Genomic DNA, 24355 nt, shown 5'->3' on the forward strand with positions numbered 1-24355 from the left:
GACCTTTTAGTTTGATGCGCTTTATAAATGCATTTTATTATTATTATTATTATTAATTTTGGTTCTCCTAGTTGTAATCCAATGAGAACCTTCAGGAGAACCGGTTCTCAGGTTCTCCTCGAATTTGAATCCATTCAATTGCTTATTTTTTAAGGGACAGCCTTGCCATGCATGACTGATGATCCAGAGCAATGTACAGTCACTATTAAGCGCGCTTCAGACTCCATATTGTACGTACAATATTGTATGTACAATACTTTTCGTGACGTCAAAAAGTATTACACGTGCAATAAATAGTATGTACCGGGAAAATATATATTTTGCTACAATCATTGGTTGCTTAATTGATACGGAGTTGCCAAATTTCTAAGAGTTCTAAATTTAGTGAATGCACGGAATGATGAACATCTTTTAATGTCTTCTTGTATTCAACCATGGTAGGTATCATAATACCTACCATGATTCAACTGTACTTGAATTATTATATAATCAATGGGCAACTTTTTAAAGTTAATAATACGTCGTATTAATACTAATATTAATAATATTAAAATTGTAATAATAATATAAATGGCACATTCAGATCTTATTTATTTATTTATAGATTTATCTATTTAGGCCTATTTATTTATTTATTTATTTGTTTATTTATTTATTTATTTCTTTATTTATTGATTGATTGATTGATAACTGATTGATTAATTGATTTAGAGATTCATTTATCCTGATATTTAGTCATATATTGATTTAGAAAGTTTAAAAGTATTATTTGTAGGCCTTTGTATTTATTCTGGTTCTGATTTTATTGATACTGATATTTTTGTTAATTTTTAAAGTTTTGGCATAGCATTCGTTACATTATAACACGCTGTGTTATGAATTTGCAACACCTTTTTACATATTGATATCGTTGAGGCATGTTATGATAGGCCTACTTATGATCATCACAATACATCCATAAACGTGTTAATGCAGTAACCAGTGGCGTTAGGGGCACGGAAGCCCCCCATTGATCTGAAATATTAGAAAATCCCATAGGAAAACTGCCGAAAACGGCTTGTGCCCCCCCCCCCTCATCAGAACCGGATGCAACGCCTTCTATACTTTTTCATTCATTAATTATAGGCGTATTAATAGTAATGCGTTGAGTTTTTAAAAAGTAATATCCGCCTTTTTTTCTTTCTTTTTGAAATGACATACGGTACTTGTTACAAAAACAAATCAGCATGGAAAACATTTTTTTTTCGTCAGAGGCAGATATTTGGCCTATTCAGTGTCATAAAGCTACAAAATAGACGATCTTTTAAAATCATTTTTAAATGGCTATTTATTTTTCAACCTTATTGTTTGTATTTGTAATGTTCACACAATCTGAATATGTGCTTGTAGGACAACGATTTTGAATTAAACATGTTAATTGTGATCTTTTAATTCCCCTAGAACACCACAGTTAAGCGTCCAAAATTGTAAGTGGGTTTTCTTTTATATAACCTCATTATTTCGCTAAAATTACTCGAAAACCGTCCTAAGAGTTGTTGTTACTTATAAACATTTCATAATTTTGGGCAAAGGATAGTCAAATAGTTGACCGACTTCGTATATTTGCACCAATATTTGACTGAAATCGTATATTAACATTACCGCCCCTTCGTGGCTTTATTGAAAGCCAAAGTGTGAAACGAGATTACTTGAAATATATATTTCAGAGTTGAAAGAGTTTCAGCCCTACGAATATATTTCTGAAATATGTCTCTCTGATTGGTTGATGGTCAAGAGGATTACGGCATCCTCAAAGCCTCTTGCTGTAATTCTCTAATCAATATCTATTATAGGACCGATCTTCTGAAATCCATACAACCGTGTCAAATGAAATAGTCTCGAATCATAATTTGTGCACGATACAACGTTGATACGTCAGATTTCGAATTTTATTAAAATAGGCATAAATCACATTGAACAGGTTGAATGCTGGCAAAAGTAGATAAAATAACTATGGGTCGAATTTACATTAATCAGTGTCCTGGGGCCAGGATAACATTTAGGACTCCTTGAATTCTAAAACAATACTTCGCCAAATGTCCTTGCTTTCATTTTCTCATTTAATTTGTTTTAATTTTAATTAATTTCTTTATCCACTGGCTCTCTGGTAAATCCGGTATTGCCAAATATTTCTTGTCCATTACCCGTGTTAATCTATTTATTTATTAAAATGAACCATCTATTAAATTCCTATAATACAATGTATAGGCCTAGTGTATTTGATAACAAATTTGTTTTTATTTTTGATTGGAATTTGGGTTCCATTACACGATTTCATAATAAGATATGTTTGGGCATGGCGGAATTAGTATATGATTAAAATAGACATACTCTTAGGCCCCCTTTTTTTAATGTTTGTAGGCCTACATTATTGATATCAATATTTATGTACAAAATGCAAAAGAATGTATATATACCGTATTTGATTGTTTTGTAAACATTAAATTTGATGTTTACTCATAATTATGTCTGGAAAGTCAGGGAAAAACTAAGGAGTATCGGTATTTAGTTTCCTAGGAAAGTGGATCAGATGAGCAGTGAGTAAAACATTTGCCCTAAATCTTTATTTGATTTTTATTGTTTTATGAATTTATTAGGGCTACTGGTAAAGTGCAGAAAAAACCTCCAAACGCACTCTAGGATTTTTCATCATCAGCAGTAGAAATTTCTCTTGCATAGATTTTCTGGTGACCTCGCTTGGATTTAGCAAACAATGAACCGTAAGGGTTAAAGCGCGTTATTTAATCTGATTCAACTCGTCAGTAGCACGTATATTTATTGCACGTGTAATACTTTTTGACGTCACGAAAAGTATTGTACATACAATATTGTACGTACAATACGGAGTCTGAAGCTAGCCTTACTGATCGGTGTATTTTATGTGAGGACAGGATGTGTGTTCCACAAACTACAGAGTACAGTTATCATTGGTTATGTGTTGTAATGCAAATATTATTATCATTAGGCATTGATTTTTGATCAATACACATATTTCCTGTGGTTGTTGGTACATAAATAAATACAATAGTTCTAACCAAAACAAGATTTATTATCTAGTAGAACTGTTTTATCTGTTAGTAATATGGACTAGTACTTGTACAACTTGTTGTGGCATGTTGAAATCAGGGGTCGATTTACAGTACAATTTCACAATTGAATACCTGAGTGGAAAAAGGGCTCAACTCCATTTTACAAAAATGAGTTTATCATAAAGACCTACCTACCTCACAGTTTTACCTGACAACAAATCAAATTTTCTTGTAATGGCAATACCATGTGGGGTACTGATCATTCGCAAATCGTAAAAACGTGTAGAATAGAAACTCTGTGGCAGGCTCTGTGGTATCTCATCGTGTAAATCGAACAAAATCGCCATGCGAGCTGTTAAAACGAGAGGATTCGCCGTACTATCATGGCAATTTTTGACGCGAAGATATAGGGATGATGACGCTGTGTACCGTTGCCATTGCAACATATATCATTTCGCATACCGTACATGTTATAATGTATGTTCATGTACTAAAGGTCCTCTCAAGATGAAAACAGTCTTGTCTCTTAAAACTTGTCCAAATATTGTGGGTTTTTTTGTGTTAACATCTCAAAAAAGTGTTGTATGGAGTTGGGCCCTTCTTCCACTCAGGAATTCAATTGCTTTATCCCTCCACATTCAAATAGTTAATACATGTAGGATGATCCCCAAAATACAGCCTTGTACATGATATATCGAATACATGTTAGTACTCTGTAATATTTTCGGTCAACAAAAAATGTATGGTTGTTAAACATTTTGAATAAAATTCTCCTGTAAATTAACAGACGGGGTATGGACGGCACTTTGGCAAGATGTAGCATTTTTCAGGCTGTCCAGAGTTTGTGATTGCCTGAGTACTATTATGATTAGAGGGTATATGACTTAGAAACATACAAATGTGTACTATTCAGTAAATTCCTTCAGCGGTGTCCCTCTGATTATCGCGTAAAAAGAAGTAGGTCACATGATACTATGCAGCTTGATCAGCGAATGAGGTGCTGATGTGATGGTGACGTGATTCAATTAACCAATCAGAGCCCCTCTTCCGTTTATGCTATAAACTGCGCCAAATTGGCAGACCGCTGAAGAACTGTGCTGAAAACTATAAATATTTTTAACTCCTAAAAAGACAAGCACCCCTCTCTCGATGACTTTAGGCATAGTCTCAAATTTTCTTAAAATGTACTTGTAGTTTAATTTACGCTAGTAATTATTAATTCATGATTAAGGTTAATAATGTTTTGTATCATAGAAATGCCTGAACTGTTTAGCCTTTTAAAAGCTATTGAGCATTATTGGCATGCTGAAAAGAAACTTTGTGTGACCTATTCCATCAAGGTTCTGGTCTCTTTCAGTTTCTAATGTCCTCTTTATAATGCCCACTGACCCAAAGCTACCCTAAAATTAGTAATCCAGTGATTATCATGATTATGTTGGGTCAGTGCTCAGTGTGAATATAATAATGATGGGAACAGTCTCACAATAGAGTGCAAATTATAACACTTGAAAAAGGTCAATAAAAAATGAATTTAACCTGTTCCTCAATCATTTTAAAATCATTATAATATATTGCAGTTCAGGATACCGTAAAGTAGGGTTCGCAAAGTTTGAAAGTGATGGGGTTTGAAAACCTCCTATCCCCCTTGATTAATCTTAAAATAAGGGTTTTTCTTTTAACAACAAATTCTGCAAGCTAAAAAATAGCACCTTAGTACCGACACACATGATGCAGAATTCATAATATAGTATTCCCTTGAGTGAATTGGACATCTCCAGAACCCAGGGGGGGGCACCCAACTTAAATTTTGATAGGGGTGTGCGGTGCGGAGCGCCGAACTTTGGGAACTAAGAACTGATTTTTGGGCAAAATAGGGGCTTGATGAACTGAAATTTCAACATTTTTGTGGGGTTCTGTGAATTTTCCAAATTTGAGCTCAAGAGCTCAAACCTTTACATATGAGTGACTCCCCCTCCCCCACCAGATCCAGAACACAAGTCTTGTTAAGTATAGTTACATTTGTTTTTGAAGTCAGTGTTTCTAGTTCATATTTCATCATTTTAGCGTTTTTTATCGTTCTAAAATTGACCTTGAATAAATGCCCCCCCCCTTGGGAAAATGTAACGCCCCCGGGGGCGTTAATGTGACGAAATACGGTATTCTTATTCCCAGTTTTTGGCTCTGAGCGGAGCTTATCAGTGCCCTTGTCATGCAACTAACTAGCATTCATTTTCAGGCCACAATACGCTGTTGGTTTTTATGCTAAGGATCATTTAATGACTGATATGAAGACTTAAGTTTCGTTTCTAAGTTTGGCTAAGTTATTTTCGAATCGATTGCACTCCAGATTTTATTGAAATTCAGGCGATAAAAGTATTATTTTTGGGTAAAAAGACCAAAATAGTCACGATAATCGAGTTATATCTTGGTTCCCTGTGTGTGCTAGAGATTATTCTGGTCTGTATAATTTAACATGCGTAATACAGACGGAAACCAATGGAGGTACATTTCTTAAGATTTAGTTCAGATCAGAAATTATTTGACTACTTCTTAACTTTTCTTCACTATTTCTTTATAATTTAAATAAAGAGATAGGTAAGGAATGTCAAAAAATAGTCAAGAACATGTCTGAATCTTGAATAAATCCCGAATAAATCTGAACAAATGACTTTTCTGGGGACTATTTGGCTTGCGCAAGTGCAGTACGAAAGCACTGTGCCGATTTTTTTGTTAAAGGTCACGTTTTTACCGATAAGCTGCGATGCTCAACAAACTTCGTACTTTTCTATGAGGCTATTTTGAACCAATAAATCGATTAGTTTTTCTTGATTGATGACATCACCATTTCTGAACCAATCAGCAAACAGTTTTGTGTGATTGATCGATTCTTGCAGTAGTCTCCACAGCAGCCAGTTTGGTTCCGTCCCTTCCACACAAACATTTTTGTGGAGGGAGCGTAACCAAACTGGCTGCATAGGAGACTAAGTTCACTGACCCACTGACCTTGCAAACTCAACCACAGAGAGCTACGGTGCATAATCGAGGTGAAAATACGCTAGTTTGTTTACCATTCTGAGCTCATGAGCTTCTGGTAAATGTCATTCAAGCATTTACGAGCATACCATAATATTTTTTTATTAAATATAAAGATGTTTATTTAAGTTATTTGTAAAATTCAGCGATGGACTTAATATAGAAGTGGTTTGATTTTAGTTGTAAACGCGGGACTCGACCGGCATGACAAGTTGAACATGTGAAGTTCCAAATTCGGAAGCCATGTACTACTATTCCATGTACGTAGGTCTCACACGAACTGCTCCGAGGTTATACTGACTACTAGATTGTCTACTTTTGTACTTTAAGTAAGTGATGAAATTGAAGAAAAAATCATGAAGTGAAATCTATCAGAAATAAACACTGATGTGATGTAGGCTAGTCCTGCTTAATCGGAGTACAGCATCCAGACCAGGCACTGAGCTGAGATCCAGATCCGAACAGAACTTACGATTGTTCGGTTGGACCGGGTTCAACACACATGACACAACAGACATGTCAAGACAGAACAGTTTTGGTGTTTACAAACAAATGCAAATGATCAAAAAAAACAAAAATTTGTTATAAATTTCATTTTTTGTCTCGCCTCAGTATTTCTGTCTGTCCGGGGGTGTGGATGTCCGTGTGTTCGCTGGAGCTGTATCTGGGAAACTGTAAGACCTACGCTAGTCAGGCTCACATCACACACTATAGGTGGCGCTATTCAGTCCATAGGGAAGTGGAATGTGCCTGTCTGTCCAAAAATGGCTTTACTGTGGGGCTCAATGGAAAAAATTACTAAAAGTCAACATCACTGGATTCATAAGCTATCACATAGTGCAATCTATGTTCCACCAAGTGGACGCTCGTTAAAGCGCAAAAGCAATTTGTGTGCAAATCAAGACCATCCAAAACAGCTTTCTTACAGTAAAGAATAGGAGGTCATCTGGGGTCACATACAGTAGTGTACATTGTACATGTGCCTGCTGTCACAATTTCACATACAAAATTTTGGACAATTTGGTGACACTATTTTTGTCAGTAACTTCAAAAGTATATGCACTAGAAACATGGTTGACCCCTTATTGTTTAGGTAATTTGATTCTCTTTCAAATGAAAGAACTTTCACCTAAAAATATTGAACTTCAAAATTTTATGAACATACCTACCTACGCAGTACGTGGACGCTACTTGGTGGGAGGAAGGGTGTCTAAGTTTGCTCCGTAATTGTATGTTTTCGGTGAAAAATAATGCAAATTAACATAGCTAATTTGCATAATTTATGCAAAAATCAGCGCAAATTGATAAAATTTCATTTCTGAACTTTGTTCAGGATGGGACTTAGTAATCACTATTTCCGTCTGTGTGTGGGGGTGGGATGTCCGAATGTTTGTCCGGAGCTGTATCTGGGGAACCGTAAGACCTACGGGGCGCTACTTGGTGGGAGGAAGGGTATCCAAGTTTGCTCCGTAATTGTATGTTTTCGGTGAAAATATGCAAATTAACATAGCTAATTTGCATAATTTATCGAATATCAGCGCAAATTGATAGCGGTGCATAGTAACGAACCATTGTGACAGGAATGATTCGCACCTGCTGATCACCTGATTAGTTTTTGGCGAAAAGTATGCGCATTTAGTTGTTAAGTTGCATAATTTATGCGGGCAACTTCTACAAAATGGTTGGAAATCTGAAGAAATCCGCCTTGTGAAGCTGTTTCTGGGGATCCGTAAGAATGCTAAGCCCTATGATGATGAAACGTGGTGGGGGTAGCATGACCAGAGGATCTCGACCTGATTCGATTTTCAGCGCAAAATATGGTAATTACCTACCTAATTTGCATAATTTATGCATAATATGCAAAAACCTTTTTTCTCTGAGACTAGGGGTCGCACATTCTTCAAACTTGGTGGGCGGGTGCATCTTGACCCCAGACAGAACAAGTTTGTATTGGTTAGTGGGTGAAGGTCACTCGAGGTCATCCAGGGGTCATCTAAGGTCGAGTTACTAAAGACTGTCGTATGGGCATGAAACTTGGTGGGTACAGTTAACATTTAGAGTCAAATTTTCTGACGGTCATTTTGGGGTCATCCGAGGTCACTTAGGGGTCATCCGAGGTCAAATTACTAAAACTGTCGTATGAGCATGAAACTTGATGGATACACTTAACATTATGAGTCAAAGTTTGGAAGGTAATTTCGGGGTCATCCAAGGTCACCAAGGGGTCATCTGAGGTCAAATTACTAAAAACTGCCGCATGGGCATGAAACTTGGTGGGTACAGTCAACATTTAGAGTCAAATTATCGGACGGTCATTTCGGGGTCATCCAAGGTCACCAAGGGGTCACCTGAGGTCAAATTACTAAAAACTTGTATGGGCATGAAACTTGGTGGGTACACTTAACATTTAGAGTCAAATTTTCAGACGGTTATTTTGGGGTCATCTGAGGTCACCAAGGGGTCATCTGAGGTCAAATTACTAAAAACTGTTGTATGGGCATGAAACTTTGTGGGTACAGTCAACATTTAGAGTCAAATTTTGGGAAGGTCATTTCGGGGTCATCCGAGGTCACCCAGGGGTCATCTGAGGTTAAGTTACTAAAACTTCGCATGGGCATGAAACTTGGTGGGTACAGTCAACATTTCAAGCCAAATTTTTGGAATGTCATTTTGGGGTCATCCAAGGTCACTCAGGGGTCATCTGTGGTCAAATTACTAAAACCTCATGTGGATATGAAACTTATTGATGGATGTATTATGCTCTGCAAATAAGATATAGCTACCAACCAGCAAGATGTATGATTGCGTGTGATCTGGCACATACAATGTATATGATTTCACCTGTTGCACATTCGACTGCAATTACTTTCACATTCAAAAAAGCACAGAGCCACAGCGCCATTGGTGCTCTTGTTTAGTGAATATGCTCCAGTGATTTGGATTCTAGCAAAAAATGTGTCGTACAATAAATTGACAGCTAAAATGAAGAAAACTTTGCCTTTTTCCCAACATTTCAGAATTATATTTTTGGATTAATGAGATTGTTAAATCATATTTTCGACTTTTCCATTGCAGAAAGGTAAAATATTTAACAACATGCGATCTGAGACTTGGTAGACTAGATGCCATAGTTGATTTTTGATAAATAAAAAGTTTTTAATCATGATGAATGCATTCCATACGCTGGCGAAGTTACGTAATAATCGGATTAACTACCATAGCAATAGGTCAAAACAATTTTTGAATATACCGCGCTGCACTGATACGTTCATGCGGTCAGCGTTCGAAATTTTGGTTGTCCGTTCGCCCGGGACAATTAAAAAAGTCGCCGGACAACCAAAAATACTGATTCGGTTGTCCGTCGGACAACCATAAATCTTTAGCCAAAACGGACCTTTGTACGTAAGGACAACCAAACACTTAGACGGACAACCAGAAATTGTAACCTGGTTGTCCGTGGGACAACCATTTATTTTTCCTCAATTCGAACACTGCACGCGGTACCTCTGCATTGAACCATATCATGCTGATCACTTGCACCTGTAAGATTAGTATCTTTGAAAAGACCAGTATTGTATTCAATCTATGATTGCAGACATTCGCTACTTGCACGGTTCCGCCATTATGCACTATGTGCGGGGAGAGCCTCGAACTGGCAGTCATACGTGAACGGGATTGAACTAGTCATAACGTTCTGTGTAAGGGTACATAATTCTTCCTTTCATGTATGCTGCCAGTTCGAGGCTCTCCCACATATGCATAATGGCGAACTGCAGTAAGTAGCTTAATACATGTACACATGTGATTAGTTCAACCTGCTTGTAGTGCAGCGCGATATGTTCAAAGTTGTTTTGACCGCCAGCGTATTGTACTCGAAATTATACTGATGTTTATTAAAATAATTAGAATTAAAGTACAATAGTTAATGGTCAAAAAAGTTTAATTAGTGTATATGTTATTGAATGCAACATATCTTGGCATAATTATACTGACTCACTTCAATACTGAACAACTCTGATTTTGGAATCTATCAGTTTATTGAGTAAAAATTTGATTATGTACTTTGGATTTTTACTATTTTAGCAAGACTTTGTCCCTAACACACACTGTCAATCGTACTTGTTTATCAATCCAATTTTAACCGCAAACACAAAGCATGGAAGCACAAGACGCGCTAAATGTATGTCCATGCACCAAGTGAGAGTTTCGCGCCAGTACAAAGCGGCACAAATCCCACAGATTTTTGTGTTTGGTGTAGTTAATGGTAAGGGGGATTTAAACCATAGCGAGGATTTAAACCATAGCAAGAACTCAGCGACCAATCACAAGCCAGATCCATTTGAAGATGTATTACATCATGGCCAATTTTAGACAGTCTCATCCATAGACAATAAACGGCAATCCAAAGTCAGTAGTCCACTAACAAACAGAGGGAGTACAATGTATAACAGTGTCGTGACTGAAAAGATCAGATGTGACAATCTATCAATTGTACACAAATTAATACAAATTTATCAGAGTTTAAAATGCAATATTGTGCACAATGGGCAACTGGACTACGGAGAAGTCTAGAGAGCTTACATGTATGAGAACCAATTTTGGTTCTTCTAGATGTAATCCAATGAGAACCTTCAGGAGAACCAGTTCTCAGGTTCTCCTCGAATTTGAATCCATTCAATTGCTTATTTTTTAAGGGACAGCCTTGCCATGCATGACTGATGATCCAGAGCAATGTACAGTCACTATTACTGATCAGACTCTGGTGTATTTTATGTGAAGACTAGGATGTGTGTTCCACAAACTACAGAGTACAGTTATCATTGGTTATGTGTTGTAATGCAAATATTATTATCATTAGGCATTGATTTTTGATCAATACACATATTTCCTGTGGTTGTTGGTACAATCAGGTACATAAATAAATACAATAGTTCTAACCAAAACAAGATTTATTATCTAGAGCTGTTTTATCTGCTGGTAATATGGACTAGTACTTGCACAACCTGTTGTGGCATGTTGAAATCAGGGGTCGATTTACAGGACAATTTCACAATTTCATAATTGAATATCTGAGTGGAAGAAGGGCTCAACTCCATTTTACACAAATGAGTTTATCGTATTTAAAAGACCTACCTGCCGTTGCCATTGCAACATATAATCATTTCTCATTTATATTATAATGTACAGTACTAAAGGTCCTCTCAAGATGAAAACAGTCTTGTCTCTTAAAACTTTTCAAATATTGTGGTTTTTTTTGTTAACATCTCAAAAAAAGTGTTGTATGGAGTTGGGCCCTTCTTCCACTCAGGAATTCAATTGCTTTATCCCTCCACATTCAAATAGTTACATGTAGGTTGATCCCAAAAATACAGCCTTGTACATGATATATCGAATACATGTTAGTACTCGGTACTATTTTCGCTCAACAAAAAATGTATGGTTGTAAAAACATTTTGAACAAAATTCTCCTGTAAATTAACAGACGGGGTATGGACGGCACTTTGGCAAGATGTAGCATTTTTCAGGCTGTCCAGAGTTTGCGATTGCCTGAGTACTATTATGATTAGAGGGTATATGACTTAGAAACATACAAATGTGTACTATTCAATAAATTCCTTCAGCGGTGTCCCTCTGATTATCGCGTAAAAAGAAGTAGCTCACATGATACTATGCAGCTTGATCAGCGAATGAGGTGCTGATGTGATGATGATGTGATTCAATTAGCCAATCAGAACCCCTCTTCCGTTTATGCTATAACTGCGCCAGATTGGCAGACCGCTGAAGAACTGTGCTGAAAACTATAAATATTTTTAACTCCTAAAAAGACAAGCACCCCTCTCTTGATGACTTTACGTATAGTCTCAAATTTTCTTAAAATGTACTTGTAGTTTAATTTACGCTAGTACCGTACTGACGCGAGTATAGTCCCACCCCGTTTTTGGGTGAACATTTTTCAAAATTGGGGGGTGGGACTATACTCGAATTTCAAAAAAAAAATCTCTATTAATGATTTCAAAATGCATTGAATTTGAATGCATTTTGAAATCATTAATAGAGTATGACATGAATACAAATTATCAATTTTCATATTAAAAATAACAAAACATCTTGAAATTTTTTTTATATTTTTTTAAAAATTTTTTTAGGTCAACCATGAATGATCCTAGCATTTAGGTCTAGGTCCTGGGACACTCCAAAGCCGAAAAAATAAATAACTTAAAAAAAAAAATTTCTGAAATTTTCCGAAAGTTTTGGGTGGGACTTTACTCGAAGGTGGGACTATACTCGCGTCAGTACGGTAATTATTAATTCATGATTAAGGTTAATAATGTTTTGTATCATAGAAATGCCTGAACTGTTTAGCCTTTTAAAAGCCATTGAGCATTAGTGGCATGCTGAAAAGAAACTTTGTGTGACCTATTCCATCAAGGTTCTCTTTCAGTTTCTAATGTCCTCTTTATAATGTCCACTGACCCAAAGCTACCCTAAAATTAGTAATCCAGTGATTATCATGATTATGTTGGGTCAGTGCTCAGTGTGAATATAATAATGATGGGAACAGTCTCACAATAGAGTGCAAATTATAGCACTTGAAAAAGGTCAATAAAAAATGAATAAAACCTGTTCCTCAAATCATTTTAAAATCATTATAATATATTGCAGTTCAGGGCACTGTAAAGTAGGGTTCGCAAAGTTTGAAAGTGATAAGGGGTTTTGAAAACCTCCTATCCCCCCTTGATTAATCTAAAAATAAGGGTTTTTCTTTTAACAACAAATTCTGCAACCTAAAAAATAGCACCTTAGTACCGACACACATGATGCAGAATTCATAATATAGTATTCCCTTGAGTGAATTGGACATCTTCAGAACCCAGGGTGGGGGGCACCCAACTTAAATTTTGATAGGGGTGTGTGGTGCGGAGCACTGAACTTTGGGAATAAGAACTGATTTTGGGGCAAAATAGGGGCTTGATGAACTGAAATTTCAACATTTTTGTGAGGGTCTGTGAACTAACATTGAGCCAAATTATAGGCTTCGGAGCTAAACAAATTCAAATTTTTCCAAATTTGAGCTCAAGAGCTCAAACCTTTACATATGAGTTACTCCCCCCGGATCCAGAACACAAGTCTTGTTGCATAGTTACATTTGTTTGGTTTTTTCCTTTTTGAAGATTTTTCGCCGATTTGATGCCATTTTATCAAATTTATAAACAAAGGTGACGATAACTGATTGCCGGTTTTACAATCTCGCTAGACCACGCTCTAGGTGTGTTTTAGTGAGATTGATCTTGCTGGAACACACAACGAGATCATGGAAATTGTTACTCGCAAAAGCATATATAACTGGTACATGTATTTGGCATTGATAACAATATCATTTGGAACACATGTCTTGAAATGTTGCGCGCCCCAGAACCCCTTTGCTTCATCAAAATACAAATTACCCCTACTGACGCAAGTATAGTCCCACTCCCCCCCCCAAATTAAAAAATGTTCACCCAAAAATGGGGTGGGACGGGGTGAAAACATGAAAATATAGGAAGAAAAAAAATTGCATCCATGAATATTTTGCGAATCAACTGCACTGACAAAATTGCGCACAAACATTCATGCTTTAGATTTTCATGCTTTGCAGTTGTTGACTGGACAGTATGATTTTTCCAGGATGCAAATGATAAGAGATGGTTCCAAGTATTCAAGATTGTTAGTACTGTACTGCATTTTGATGCTGAGCAGGAAGCAGAATTTGGTATTCAGGTCAACATATAACCCTTTAATGAGGGTCAATTTAAGCCCTTTAGGAATTTGAACTTTAAACAATTATTTTTTTTATCCACAACTGTATTGTGCCTATTCATTTTGGAGGAATTAGAATAAGGGCATTGAACTACATTGTATGTTGACATGTACATTATACATGGGCCGAATATGGGGTAAAGCCAAATAAAAAAAAAAATTAACATGTTTCACGTCCCCTCCCGCTTCCTTTTTTGAAGTTTCTTCAATTATATTTTTATTTTTTGAAACTTTTCAAAAAATATGTCTAGGAAGTTGAGATGTTTTCTATAAGCCTTGCTAAACAAGAAACACTTTTGGAAGGTTTTGTGATATCATTAGAAGGGGCTTACTTCTCAGAACAAAAAAAATAAAAATAAGGCCGCCTCCTTTTTCCATGCATTATTGTATGTACACTAAAACAGCTTAATTATGGATATTTACAACCGATTTTGCAATAAATAATAGAAAATAAAAAGCCCCCTCTTCCTCCTTTTTTTCGAAAAACCCGGACGTGAAACAATATTTTTTATTTTACTTGGCCTAATACACGTTTGCTGTATATTTTTCACGATTTCTAACAAATGGGACCACAGTATGTGACTGCACATTGGTATTTAATCACGAAATTTGTGCCTTTAACAAGGTTATTATATTTTTCCATATTCTCATGTTGTTAAAAATTTGCAACATATTTGCAAAAATAGAACCATCATGAAAATTAGCACTATAAATAAATATGGTACAATATGTTAGCAGTACTAGTAATTTTTCACAAATTTTGCATTTCGGAGCAGTTTTACACTTCAAATCCTGGCTAAAAATTTTTTTTTTGCTTTTTCTTATCTGTTCTAATAATATTATTAACTGCAAAAAGCATGACATTTCCCCCTTTCTAGTAAGTCGATGGGAATATAGGAGACTGGATATGTCCTGTATATGCCAACATGTGCCAACCGATGATATCTTGAACTTGAAACTGAAACTAATGAATTGAATTTATATTCTTGATGTGTACACAGGAATCCATCCGAGGATGAAAATAAGTCACCAGGCTCTACCAAGTACCACCAACACATAACAGAAATGAGTCAAACCATACAGACTTCATGTAGCTTAGATGAATACGACGAAGGCAAGAAGACACTGGGAGCATCGACAATCAAATTTGGGGAACTAGTTATCTTAGGGTAAGTTTAATCAAATGAGCAATTGGGCTGTTGCAGTTGAAATCCACACCCCCTATGGAAAACATTGCCGTAGTTTCCCACACAGAGGGTGTAGATTTCAAATGGAGTCACCTATTCAGGTAATTCCATTTGAAATTCACACTCCTGTGTGGAAGATTTAGTAATATCATGTCTTTCATGGGGGGGGGGGGGTATGGATTCAACTGGAATAGCCCATTGCAGGAAAATGTGATGGGGAAAAAATATCATTTCAGGTAGATTCATGATTTGGTCTAACACATAGTATCAACTGATTTTAGTATCAACTGATTTTGAAAAGAAATCAGACAAAATTAAATTTGACTGACTGACTGACTATGTGAGCATGTATAGAATGGCTCCGTTAGTTTTGATTCAAATGTAGCCAAATTTGAGAAATATACCGAGATGGTAATGCGAAAATTTGGTTGAAAACAGTCAAGAATTGGTGAAAATCAGTGAAAATGTAATCGGTTGCTATCCTATGTAAACAGAGGAAAGTAGTAGCTTGCTAACCTATCCACGCGCGTCCTACAAAACAGGCGTATCTGCGCTGCTCGCGTAACGCAGCAATACCGCACAGGTAACGCAGCACTACTCCATCGCGCACGTAAACGACGCAGAGCCACGTAATGATATTAGGGGTATACGACCGCAGACACACTATGAGAGGACGTAATAAATACGGGTAAAAGATGTGTGTTTGTTCAAAAGTATAAAAACAACATGAAGCGATATAAATCTAAAAGAACAAAATAGCCCCGTGTAGAAGAAACTGAAAAGAATGAAAAAAATAGGAAATGTAAGAAGGGACAGTTAGTGAACGCTCCCATTTACTCATCTAGTGGGGATGTCCCGCTAGTTGCTAATGATAAGACATACTCTTTCAGATATTTAGGTCCTAATTCATTCCATGGATGAGAAAGGTCTTATTTCCCCCTGTTTTATTTAGTATTTAGATATTTTGAGGGGATTGGACACAACAATCTGAAGAAAATATACCTTGTCAATACATACATGTACATTGAGTACTACATTCATGTATTACATGTGCACCAAACAAGTGCAAGTGCAAGCTTACTCTGATAGAGAGATGATACTTTTGATGCTACTCATCACTAGGATCCACAATATGCTCATCTATCAGGTGCACAGTTCTTAAACCCCAACGCATTTGTACATTCATTGAATGACCTTTGAAGATTTGGGTACAAAAACACATACTCTGCAACTTGAGGTCAAATTTTGCACCATGATTATGTAATTGAGGTTATATTATGACTATGCCATTGGGATGAGGCTCTTGTGGTCCATAGTGCATATTCCCTGGGAATGGCATCGATATACACATGTATGTCTCCTCTGTTTCAGGGTTGAGACAAGAAGAGGTTTGTGACTTGTGTGAGAATACAAAACATCCTACAATCTAGCCTTAGACCCAGTCCACACTAATAATTTTGTCATTATTATGTCATAATTTCCTGATTCTGACACAATAATAAATGAACGATAAGAGCGTTCACACGGTCAGCACCCTGTCATTGTGTTGTAATCCCTTTTGGTTATGTACACTCCACTGCAATTTTTAAAATACAAAGTCTATTTGAGTATATTAAAACATGATTTCATATTTGAGAAATTTGCACCAATAAATGTTAAAAAATGCTCAGTTATTTATTTAGTTTTTAAAAATTTTAAATAAATAAATACTTTTGACTCAAGAATTTTGCTGTTACGTGGTCTGAAAAAATTTAGGCCAAAAAACTGTTTTTTTGGTATTTTCTCCAAAAATGAGCATTTTGGCCCAAATTTGACCTCACAGATGAATTTATCAAGTCTTTGCAATTCTTAAATACGTATACTTTTATCCTTTATTTAGGCCCAAAAGTTTCCATAATTCCAGGGTTAAGGCCAGAGTAATATTAATGGAAGACACATTCGTCCACGACCGAATTTGAGATTTTTTGATATTTATCAACACTAAGATGTATTCTTTCACTTGAAACTGATAAAATACAACTTGCTAATATTTATTCGTATTTTTGCTTGATTTATTTCACTCTTTTCAACTCTAGTCAAAGTCACATGGCTCAAGACAGCTTAGTAAATTGGCGGGAAATAATGAGTCAGAAATGCTTGCGAATGCGAAATATTGTGATTACTGCTGCGTGATTAAGGTCGCATGACGCCAAGCGCAACTCTCTTGCGCGTATGTCAAACGCAGTCAAAGGCGCGTTCGGTATGTTGTTCACGCCAGCAAATGTGGTGTAAACAAAACAAAAATTTGCAGTCAAAATGCCACTTAGATTTTGAATTATTATGAATTTTGGCGCACTGAAAGCAGACATTATAGATTCATTGGTGCAAAAAGATGCATATATAGACCATGCACCAGATACAGCTTTTACAAGTGTGAAAGTCTTACCGTTTTAAAATTTAAGGACGTTTTGTGCATAATTTTGACATTTTTTTACTAAAACATCGATTTCTCTGAGTTCACTTTTGACAATATTGCGCGATTTTTGTGACAAGATAACTCGAAAGATATGCAAGCAAAGGGTAAACTTTTTGCACTATCCGTTGGAGTACATCAAAGTTTAGGGAAGATTTTTCATTTTTTCAAAATATTTGTTTTTTAAAAACAAAAATATACACCATTATGTGCAATTTTTAGCTTAATAGAGTGACAAAAATGGCTTTTTTCACATGTTTTTTTCAATATTTCGAAAAAAGAGACGAATTAAAAAAAAAAAAAAAAAACCTTCCCTAAGTTCATGTCTCTTCTTCATGAAAAGCTAACTGAATTTTTTTTTACACCAAAAGGATTTTTTTCTAAAAAAAAAAAAAAAAAAATGAGGTAAAAAAGTGAATTTTTGTGATTTTTTCAAAACTTGAGATTTTTGAACAAATCTGGCGTCACCATGGGATTCCTTGACTCATTTCCTTTCCAAAAATGTATAGTTTTATATACTTTGGACATACAATTCAGAAATAATGAAGCCCGAAAAGGTCCACGTTCTCTCCCATTACTCTGCCCTTAAGACCTTATCATGAAATGTTTTCCCTGTATATTGTAATTTTGCAGAAGCAAAATTTCCCACAAAGATACAAAACATATTTTACAATTTCCAGTACATCTTTGTTCTAACGGTTAAATTTTTTCCCAAAGGCCGAATATTTCATGGGAGTAGGAAGTTGCCTTTTGATGCCCGATTGTTTCAGCCCTTGGTATAATGTTTCGAAAATATTTGTACGGGGATGTGCCATGCAGACTTTTTGATGCTGACTTTTTCTATACCTACTTTTTTGCTGTTTTTGACACCCATCAGTATACCAATTTTTCGCACGAAGCACCTATATGTGCCCTAATTAGGCGCTTTTAGGGACACTTTTGACTAAATGCGCCACTTAAATGGTCTCCACTGAAACCCACCGATTGATACATAATTATACTGAAATTGCTAAAAAGGTACGGTACCCTAAAACCATGACACATCCTCATATACTTTCAGCCAGGAAGACCCCCCTGTTTAAATCAGACTAAGTTCAGGTGGCTAACTGTGCAGCACAACAATTTTGAGGTGTGATACAAATGAGGTAAATGAGGTCCCAACATCCGATGCATGACCGAAAGGTGTCAAATGCTTTCCATAGATAGTAGACACCAATTATGTTGTCTTGTTTGTAGGAACCTATAAAATATATATTAATCTTTTAAAAATTATTGCCAAATTTGTCATTTCCAAAATACCAAATGATAATTTGAATGGCTTAGGCCTATCCTTAACTTTTAAGTAATTTATAACAAATTTTAATTTTTTTACATTTGCGCTGGGATCACTGAATGGGTCTTTAATATTCAGTGCATGGTATTATTTCAAACTAGGGATAGTACAACAGGATAGTACATTATTAATTTTTATTACATTTTCAATTCATATACTCTTAGATAGCAAGAACCAATCACAACAATTATTAGACAAATGCCTGGAGTGCACTAATTATGTATAATGTACGGGCGCATACTACGCTTAATGCTTACAGACGCGTTTATTTTTCTTGCGGGGGGAATAATGGGGATGCATTTAATTAATACCTTGCATGTTGCATTTCCAGCATTTTAGTGACAATTTTGCAGAATAGCAAAAATAGCAGAAATCACAGGATTTTTTCTTGTGTAGGCTATACAATATGTTAATAAATGCGTTATCACTTGTTGCTTGCAAAATTGTACACAATAATGCACGTGTATGGAGATGTTGATGCATCTAATGCACTCCCCCTGCGGGGCTCGTGTATTAGATGCTTCAGAAGTATGCGTGCATTATTTTGTACAAAAACTCCCAGCAAATTGTCCGCATTTATTTAAAACAACCTTGGGTAGTACGGAATAGAGATGTTATTGTCAAGGAAGAATCTTGTGTTTAAAAATTATGAATAATGCAAACTTGTGCATTTAATTAGGGCATGATACATCGAGATGCAAAAATCAGAGCCATAAAAAATGCCGAAATAGAAAATGCAATCATGCCAAACACTACAGACCACAATAGCCTCATGTCAATGGATACTCCAATAACCTCAATTACATAATCCTAGTGCAAAATTTGACCTCAAGTTGCAGAGTATGAGATTTTGTACCCAAAACTTCAAAGTGCATTCAGTGAATGTACAAAATGTATTGGGGTTTCGTTTAAGAACTGTGCCCCTGATAGATGAGCATGTCATGGATCCTAGTGAAAAGGGTTCCTCACAAGTTCTGCATGTTTTATACTGCACGATGGAGCAGGATGCAGAGTATATTGTCTGTTCGGCTTATAATTGGCAAAAACGAAACAAATCGCACGTAACATTTTGTATTGGTATAAAATGTCTTGGTTACGCGCTCATGGATGCAGGTAGGCCCAGCACTTACTCTATGTACTCTCATCAGCTCATAATAGGCGGTACTCAAAACATCATAGATTGATATAGAATAGTGTACAAACAGTTTGGCGCACCACCTATGTGAACCGCCCTTTGTGAACTTATATAGGCATAAGTTGGGACTTACCGTTACCGAATAATTCTTGCCTATTACAAGCTGATTATAGTATAGTTGCACATTACAGAATGCCTGACTGATGCGTGCTTATGTTAATTTATGCAAGCATAAGTTGGGACTTTACTGATAGGTGCAGTAACAAAAAACTAGTAATTTCCCCAATTATATCTATAAGCAGTGACCAGGGGTAGCGCTAGGTTTTCAAACAAGGGGTCAAAAATTTTGAATTTTGTGAAGCTATGGATCCGAAACAATAGAAATAAAGGGTGAAAATGACCCTTTAGCAACCTCAAAATGGTAATTTTGTGCGCCAAAAGTTAAAACAATGTGCCTATGACCCCCATGGCGCAAGTTCGCGCTACCCCTGGCAATGACTAAATTATTTTTCACTGATGATAGGTAAATTGGCAATTTGGTAAAATTGTGTTCATGTGTAAATGAAATTACTTCTGGGTATGTACAATTAAAATTGTGTTTAAAAAAAACCGTACAGTACGTGCTGTATGGTACAGCAATTAATTTGTTCAAAAGAAGCATACATGTTTTATGTCAATGTCTACCGAGGTATTTTTGTAACAAGGCAGCTCTCTTAAATTTGTTGCAACTCTCTGGTGTATGTCTACCCGCCTTCACAGAGCAGTAGAAAGAACCCAACTTAACGGTAACACGCATCAAAAATAAGGGGTAATAAGAGCGTGGTGATGCGATGATAGGTGTTCAGTATAAAGTATGTTGTACATATGTATAATGAGTTTATACTCATGTGAATACAACCCTGCAAATCGGGGAGTCTTAAGTAGTGTGTGGAATATAATGCCAGATATTTATGTTTGGCTTAAAAATAATAAAATATGATTTTTACCAGCCTTTTCTTTGCTGATTGTGAAATAGAATTACATTTTTAACTAGAAAAAAGGATTATTAGTAGACAGTACACACATGACACATGGTGTCCTTGAAATGCTTTTATATGAAAAATTTGGGCAAATCAAAAAATCGCAAGGGCAAATCATGTCGTCAATTGGGAGGACTCCAAGATACTTGGCAAGGAGCATGTCAGAAAGTCTAGAGAAGTCCGAGAAGTATTGGAGATCAGAAAGAGGGGAACAAAGACCATGAATAGAGAGGAGGGCACTTATTTCCTAAGTCAACGTATATGACCCACTTAGGGATGAAATCAACACTCGACTGGCGGTTGACCGTTGGTTCCATGCGGTTGCCATTGTTTGGAACGATAGAAACCTGGCAGAACTGGACTGAACCAGCGGTCAACCACTGATCGAGGTTTGATTTCATCCCTTAGGTGATAATTTGTTCCAACATCTTCCCACAGTAGAGAAGAGGGAAAACCCTGTGCAACCTCCCTCTTGGTTAGACAAGGGTTACATATATATGACAGGGAAGTATTCCAAGTGCCTATAGTTAGGAATAGTTTAGGCACACTGGGGGAGGTTTGGGATTCCCCTGGCAGACCCTCATATCTTGTGCATACATTATAATGTATGTATCCATCTCAAAATATATTCTCTTTCCTAAACATCAATTAACAAAATAAACATTCATGCAACCATAGACCCTGTAAGATGGTCTATGATGCACCTCCCTTTTGATTAGACAAGGGTTATATATTTATGACAGAGAAGTATTCCAAGTGGCTATAGTTAGGACTAGTTTAGGCACACTGGGGGAGGTTTGGGATTCCCCTGGCAGACCCTCATATCTTGTGCATCCATTATGTATGTATCCATCTCAAAATATATTCTCTTTCCTAAAACATCAATTAACAAGAAACATTCATGCAACCATAGACCCTGTAAGATGGTCTATGATGCACCTCCCTTTTGATCAGACAAGGGTTATATTTATGACAGAAGTATTACAAGTGGCTTTAGTTAGAAATAGTTTAGGCAAACAATGGATGGTGAAGGGTTTGGGATATCTCTGGCAGACCCACATGTCATACGTGCATCCATTATGTATGTATCCATCTCAAAATATATTCTCTTTCCTACACATCAAGAAACATTCATGCAACTAGATGAAAGGGAAGTTTTCCAAGTAGCTATGGTAAGGAGTAGTTTAGGCAAACTTGGGTGGGAGGGGGAGGGGGGCTAGGTTTGGGATTCCCCTGGCAGACCCCCATATACAAATGCCTCCCTAAATATATTCAGTTTCCTATACATCAATAAATGGGAAGTATTCATGCAACCTCCCTCTTGGTTAGACGAGGGTTAAATATTTATGACGGGGAAGTATTCCAAGTAGCTATGGAGTAGTACAGGCAAAAAAGGAGGGGGGGCTAGGTTTAGGATTCTCCTGGCAGACCTCCATATTTTGTGCATACATTTACATGACATGATGTCTCCATCTTAAAATATATTCAGTTGCCTATACATCAATAAACAAGTAACATTCATTTGTATGCTATTGTATAATGAATGTATACTATAAATAGCAAAGCTGCTCTTCTTGCAACCTCCCATCCCAACCAGCTAAAGTATGAGTGTGAATTACTTAAGGTGCTCAAGGGGTAATGCAAAGCATTTATAGCAAATGACTTTGCAGTGGTACAAATTGCAAGGTGACAATGAAAACATTACACTAGATCAGCCAAGATGATCTCACCTTCGATGGCGAAGTTCAGTAACCTCTATTCAACAGTGATAGCTGAAAATTTGACTTCAAGTAGTAGAGTATGAGTTTTTGTACCTGACATGCTCAAAGGTCATATCATGCATGTAGAAGCCTATTGGGGTTATAGAACTGTGGACTGATGGATGAGCATATATGAGATCAGATTGAGATGTGCACGTTGAGAGATACATAGTCATACATGTAGTTACATTATCATACAAAAAATATTGGCTGCAAGGGTTGTCTATTGTTGTAATATTACATGTATTTTTGGCACATAACAACTGAATTAATTTCCTCCTAACTGTGACATTTTATACGAATATTGATCACATCATTGGGATAATTTGTGCAATGAGTAATTGTCAGTTTTCAGGCTTTCTAGTAGCAAACTCATTTGTATAAATTTGTAATTTTATTGTGATCAGGTTTTGTGGGTGTGATGTGGCTGTGTGTATGTTCAGGGATGTGAGTCTACTCTCACATCCCTGGTATGTTCAATCTGTACAGTGTACAGTGGTGTGTGTGTACTTATTCTTGATGCCCAGGATGGTATCCTGTGCTTTTTGTATGTTTATGGTTTTAATTGTAGACAAAAATGTGTTGAAAAATACATGTACCCTCCCATATATTGAGTGAGCATTAAAGGTGTGGCCATATTTCAACTATTTTATTGATTTCAAAAGTACAACTACAATGTAATGGATAATGGATATTAATACAGCTCATAGAAAAATGATGTTCTCCTACTGCTTTCATTTAGTCCATTTCTTGGTCATTTTATTTAATATCCGATATTCAGCATCACAAATAATATGGGATGCTGAATATCGGACTTTAAATGATTAAGTGTGGGTGTGTGGTACTTTGTGGATGAGAGGCATTTCGCAAAGTCAAAGAGTTCCTCTTTAAAGTAAGGAAGTCCCTTCTTTGTAATGATCACAGATGTAGACAGTGCCCATCTCCCTTTTTTCATCAAAATAGTGTGAGACCAGGTTCAACTTTTAGCCAGAGCATGTACATTGTGTACATGTTACTTTTTAAAATCAAACAAATTCAGCGTTGGACATAAGACATTTTATATGCGTAGCATTATCAGCTTGCACTACTTGATTTTTGTTACATTTGTACACTTCACTGTATTAGTCTATGGCATAAAATTGCTACACATTTCCAAAATTGTGTAGCAAAGTGATCAATTAATTGAGTACATGTAGCATTTTGCTCCGCATTACCGGCTATGGCCAATGCTGCAAACAATCCTTTGCTCTCTAGTTAGGATTTTTGCTGAATTTCCTACACTGATGTATCCAAAATGGGTATGGACCAAGCATATAACCAATTCAATTTTTGAGTCTTGTCACACAATTTTGAAATGTTTGGGTTTTTTTTTTTCATTACAGATATAATGGCTGTCTTCCATCGGGCAATAGAGGGCGCGGGAGAAGTAGGTTTAAGCTATTTAAAAGGGAAACTCCAAATGGTGTGAAACCAGACAAACAGTATGAAGTTAGTCCTCAAAAACCGGGACAGGTGAGTTATATTTTTGCGATAAATTTCGTCCTCAGTTTTGCCCATTTGTTTATGCAGTC

The 24355-nt window shown here is 36.3% G+C and overlaps 1 protein-coding gene across 5 annotated transcripts in view; it reads left to right on the plus strand.

Moving 5' to 3' along the window:
• Window positions 1-24355, plus strand: part of LOC140153523 (E3 ubiquitin-protein ligase pellino homolog 2-like) — a 69056-nt gene that overhangs the window by 11428 nt on the left and 33273 nt on the right. For all 5 annotated transcript variants that reach the window (XM_072176303.1, XM_072176304.1, XM_072176302.1 and 2 more), the window contains 2 exons: window positions 14900-15067; window positions 24167-24296. In XM_072176303.1, the coding sequence (XP_072032404.1) occupies window positions 14900-15067; window positions 24167-24296 (298 nt within the window). The remainder of the gene's footprint in view (window positions 1-14899; window positions 15068-24166; window positions 24297-24355) is intronic.

The sequence above is a fragment of the Amphiura filiformis genome, chromosome 5, assembly GCF_039555335.1.
Source record: "Amphiura filiformis chromosome 5, Afil_fr2py, whole genome shotgun sequence".
In the NCBI taxonomy this organism is placed as follows: Eukaryota; Metazoa; Echinodermata; class Ophiuroidea; order Amphilepidida; family Amphiuridae; genus Amphiura; species Amphiura filiformis.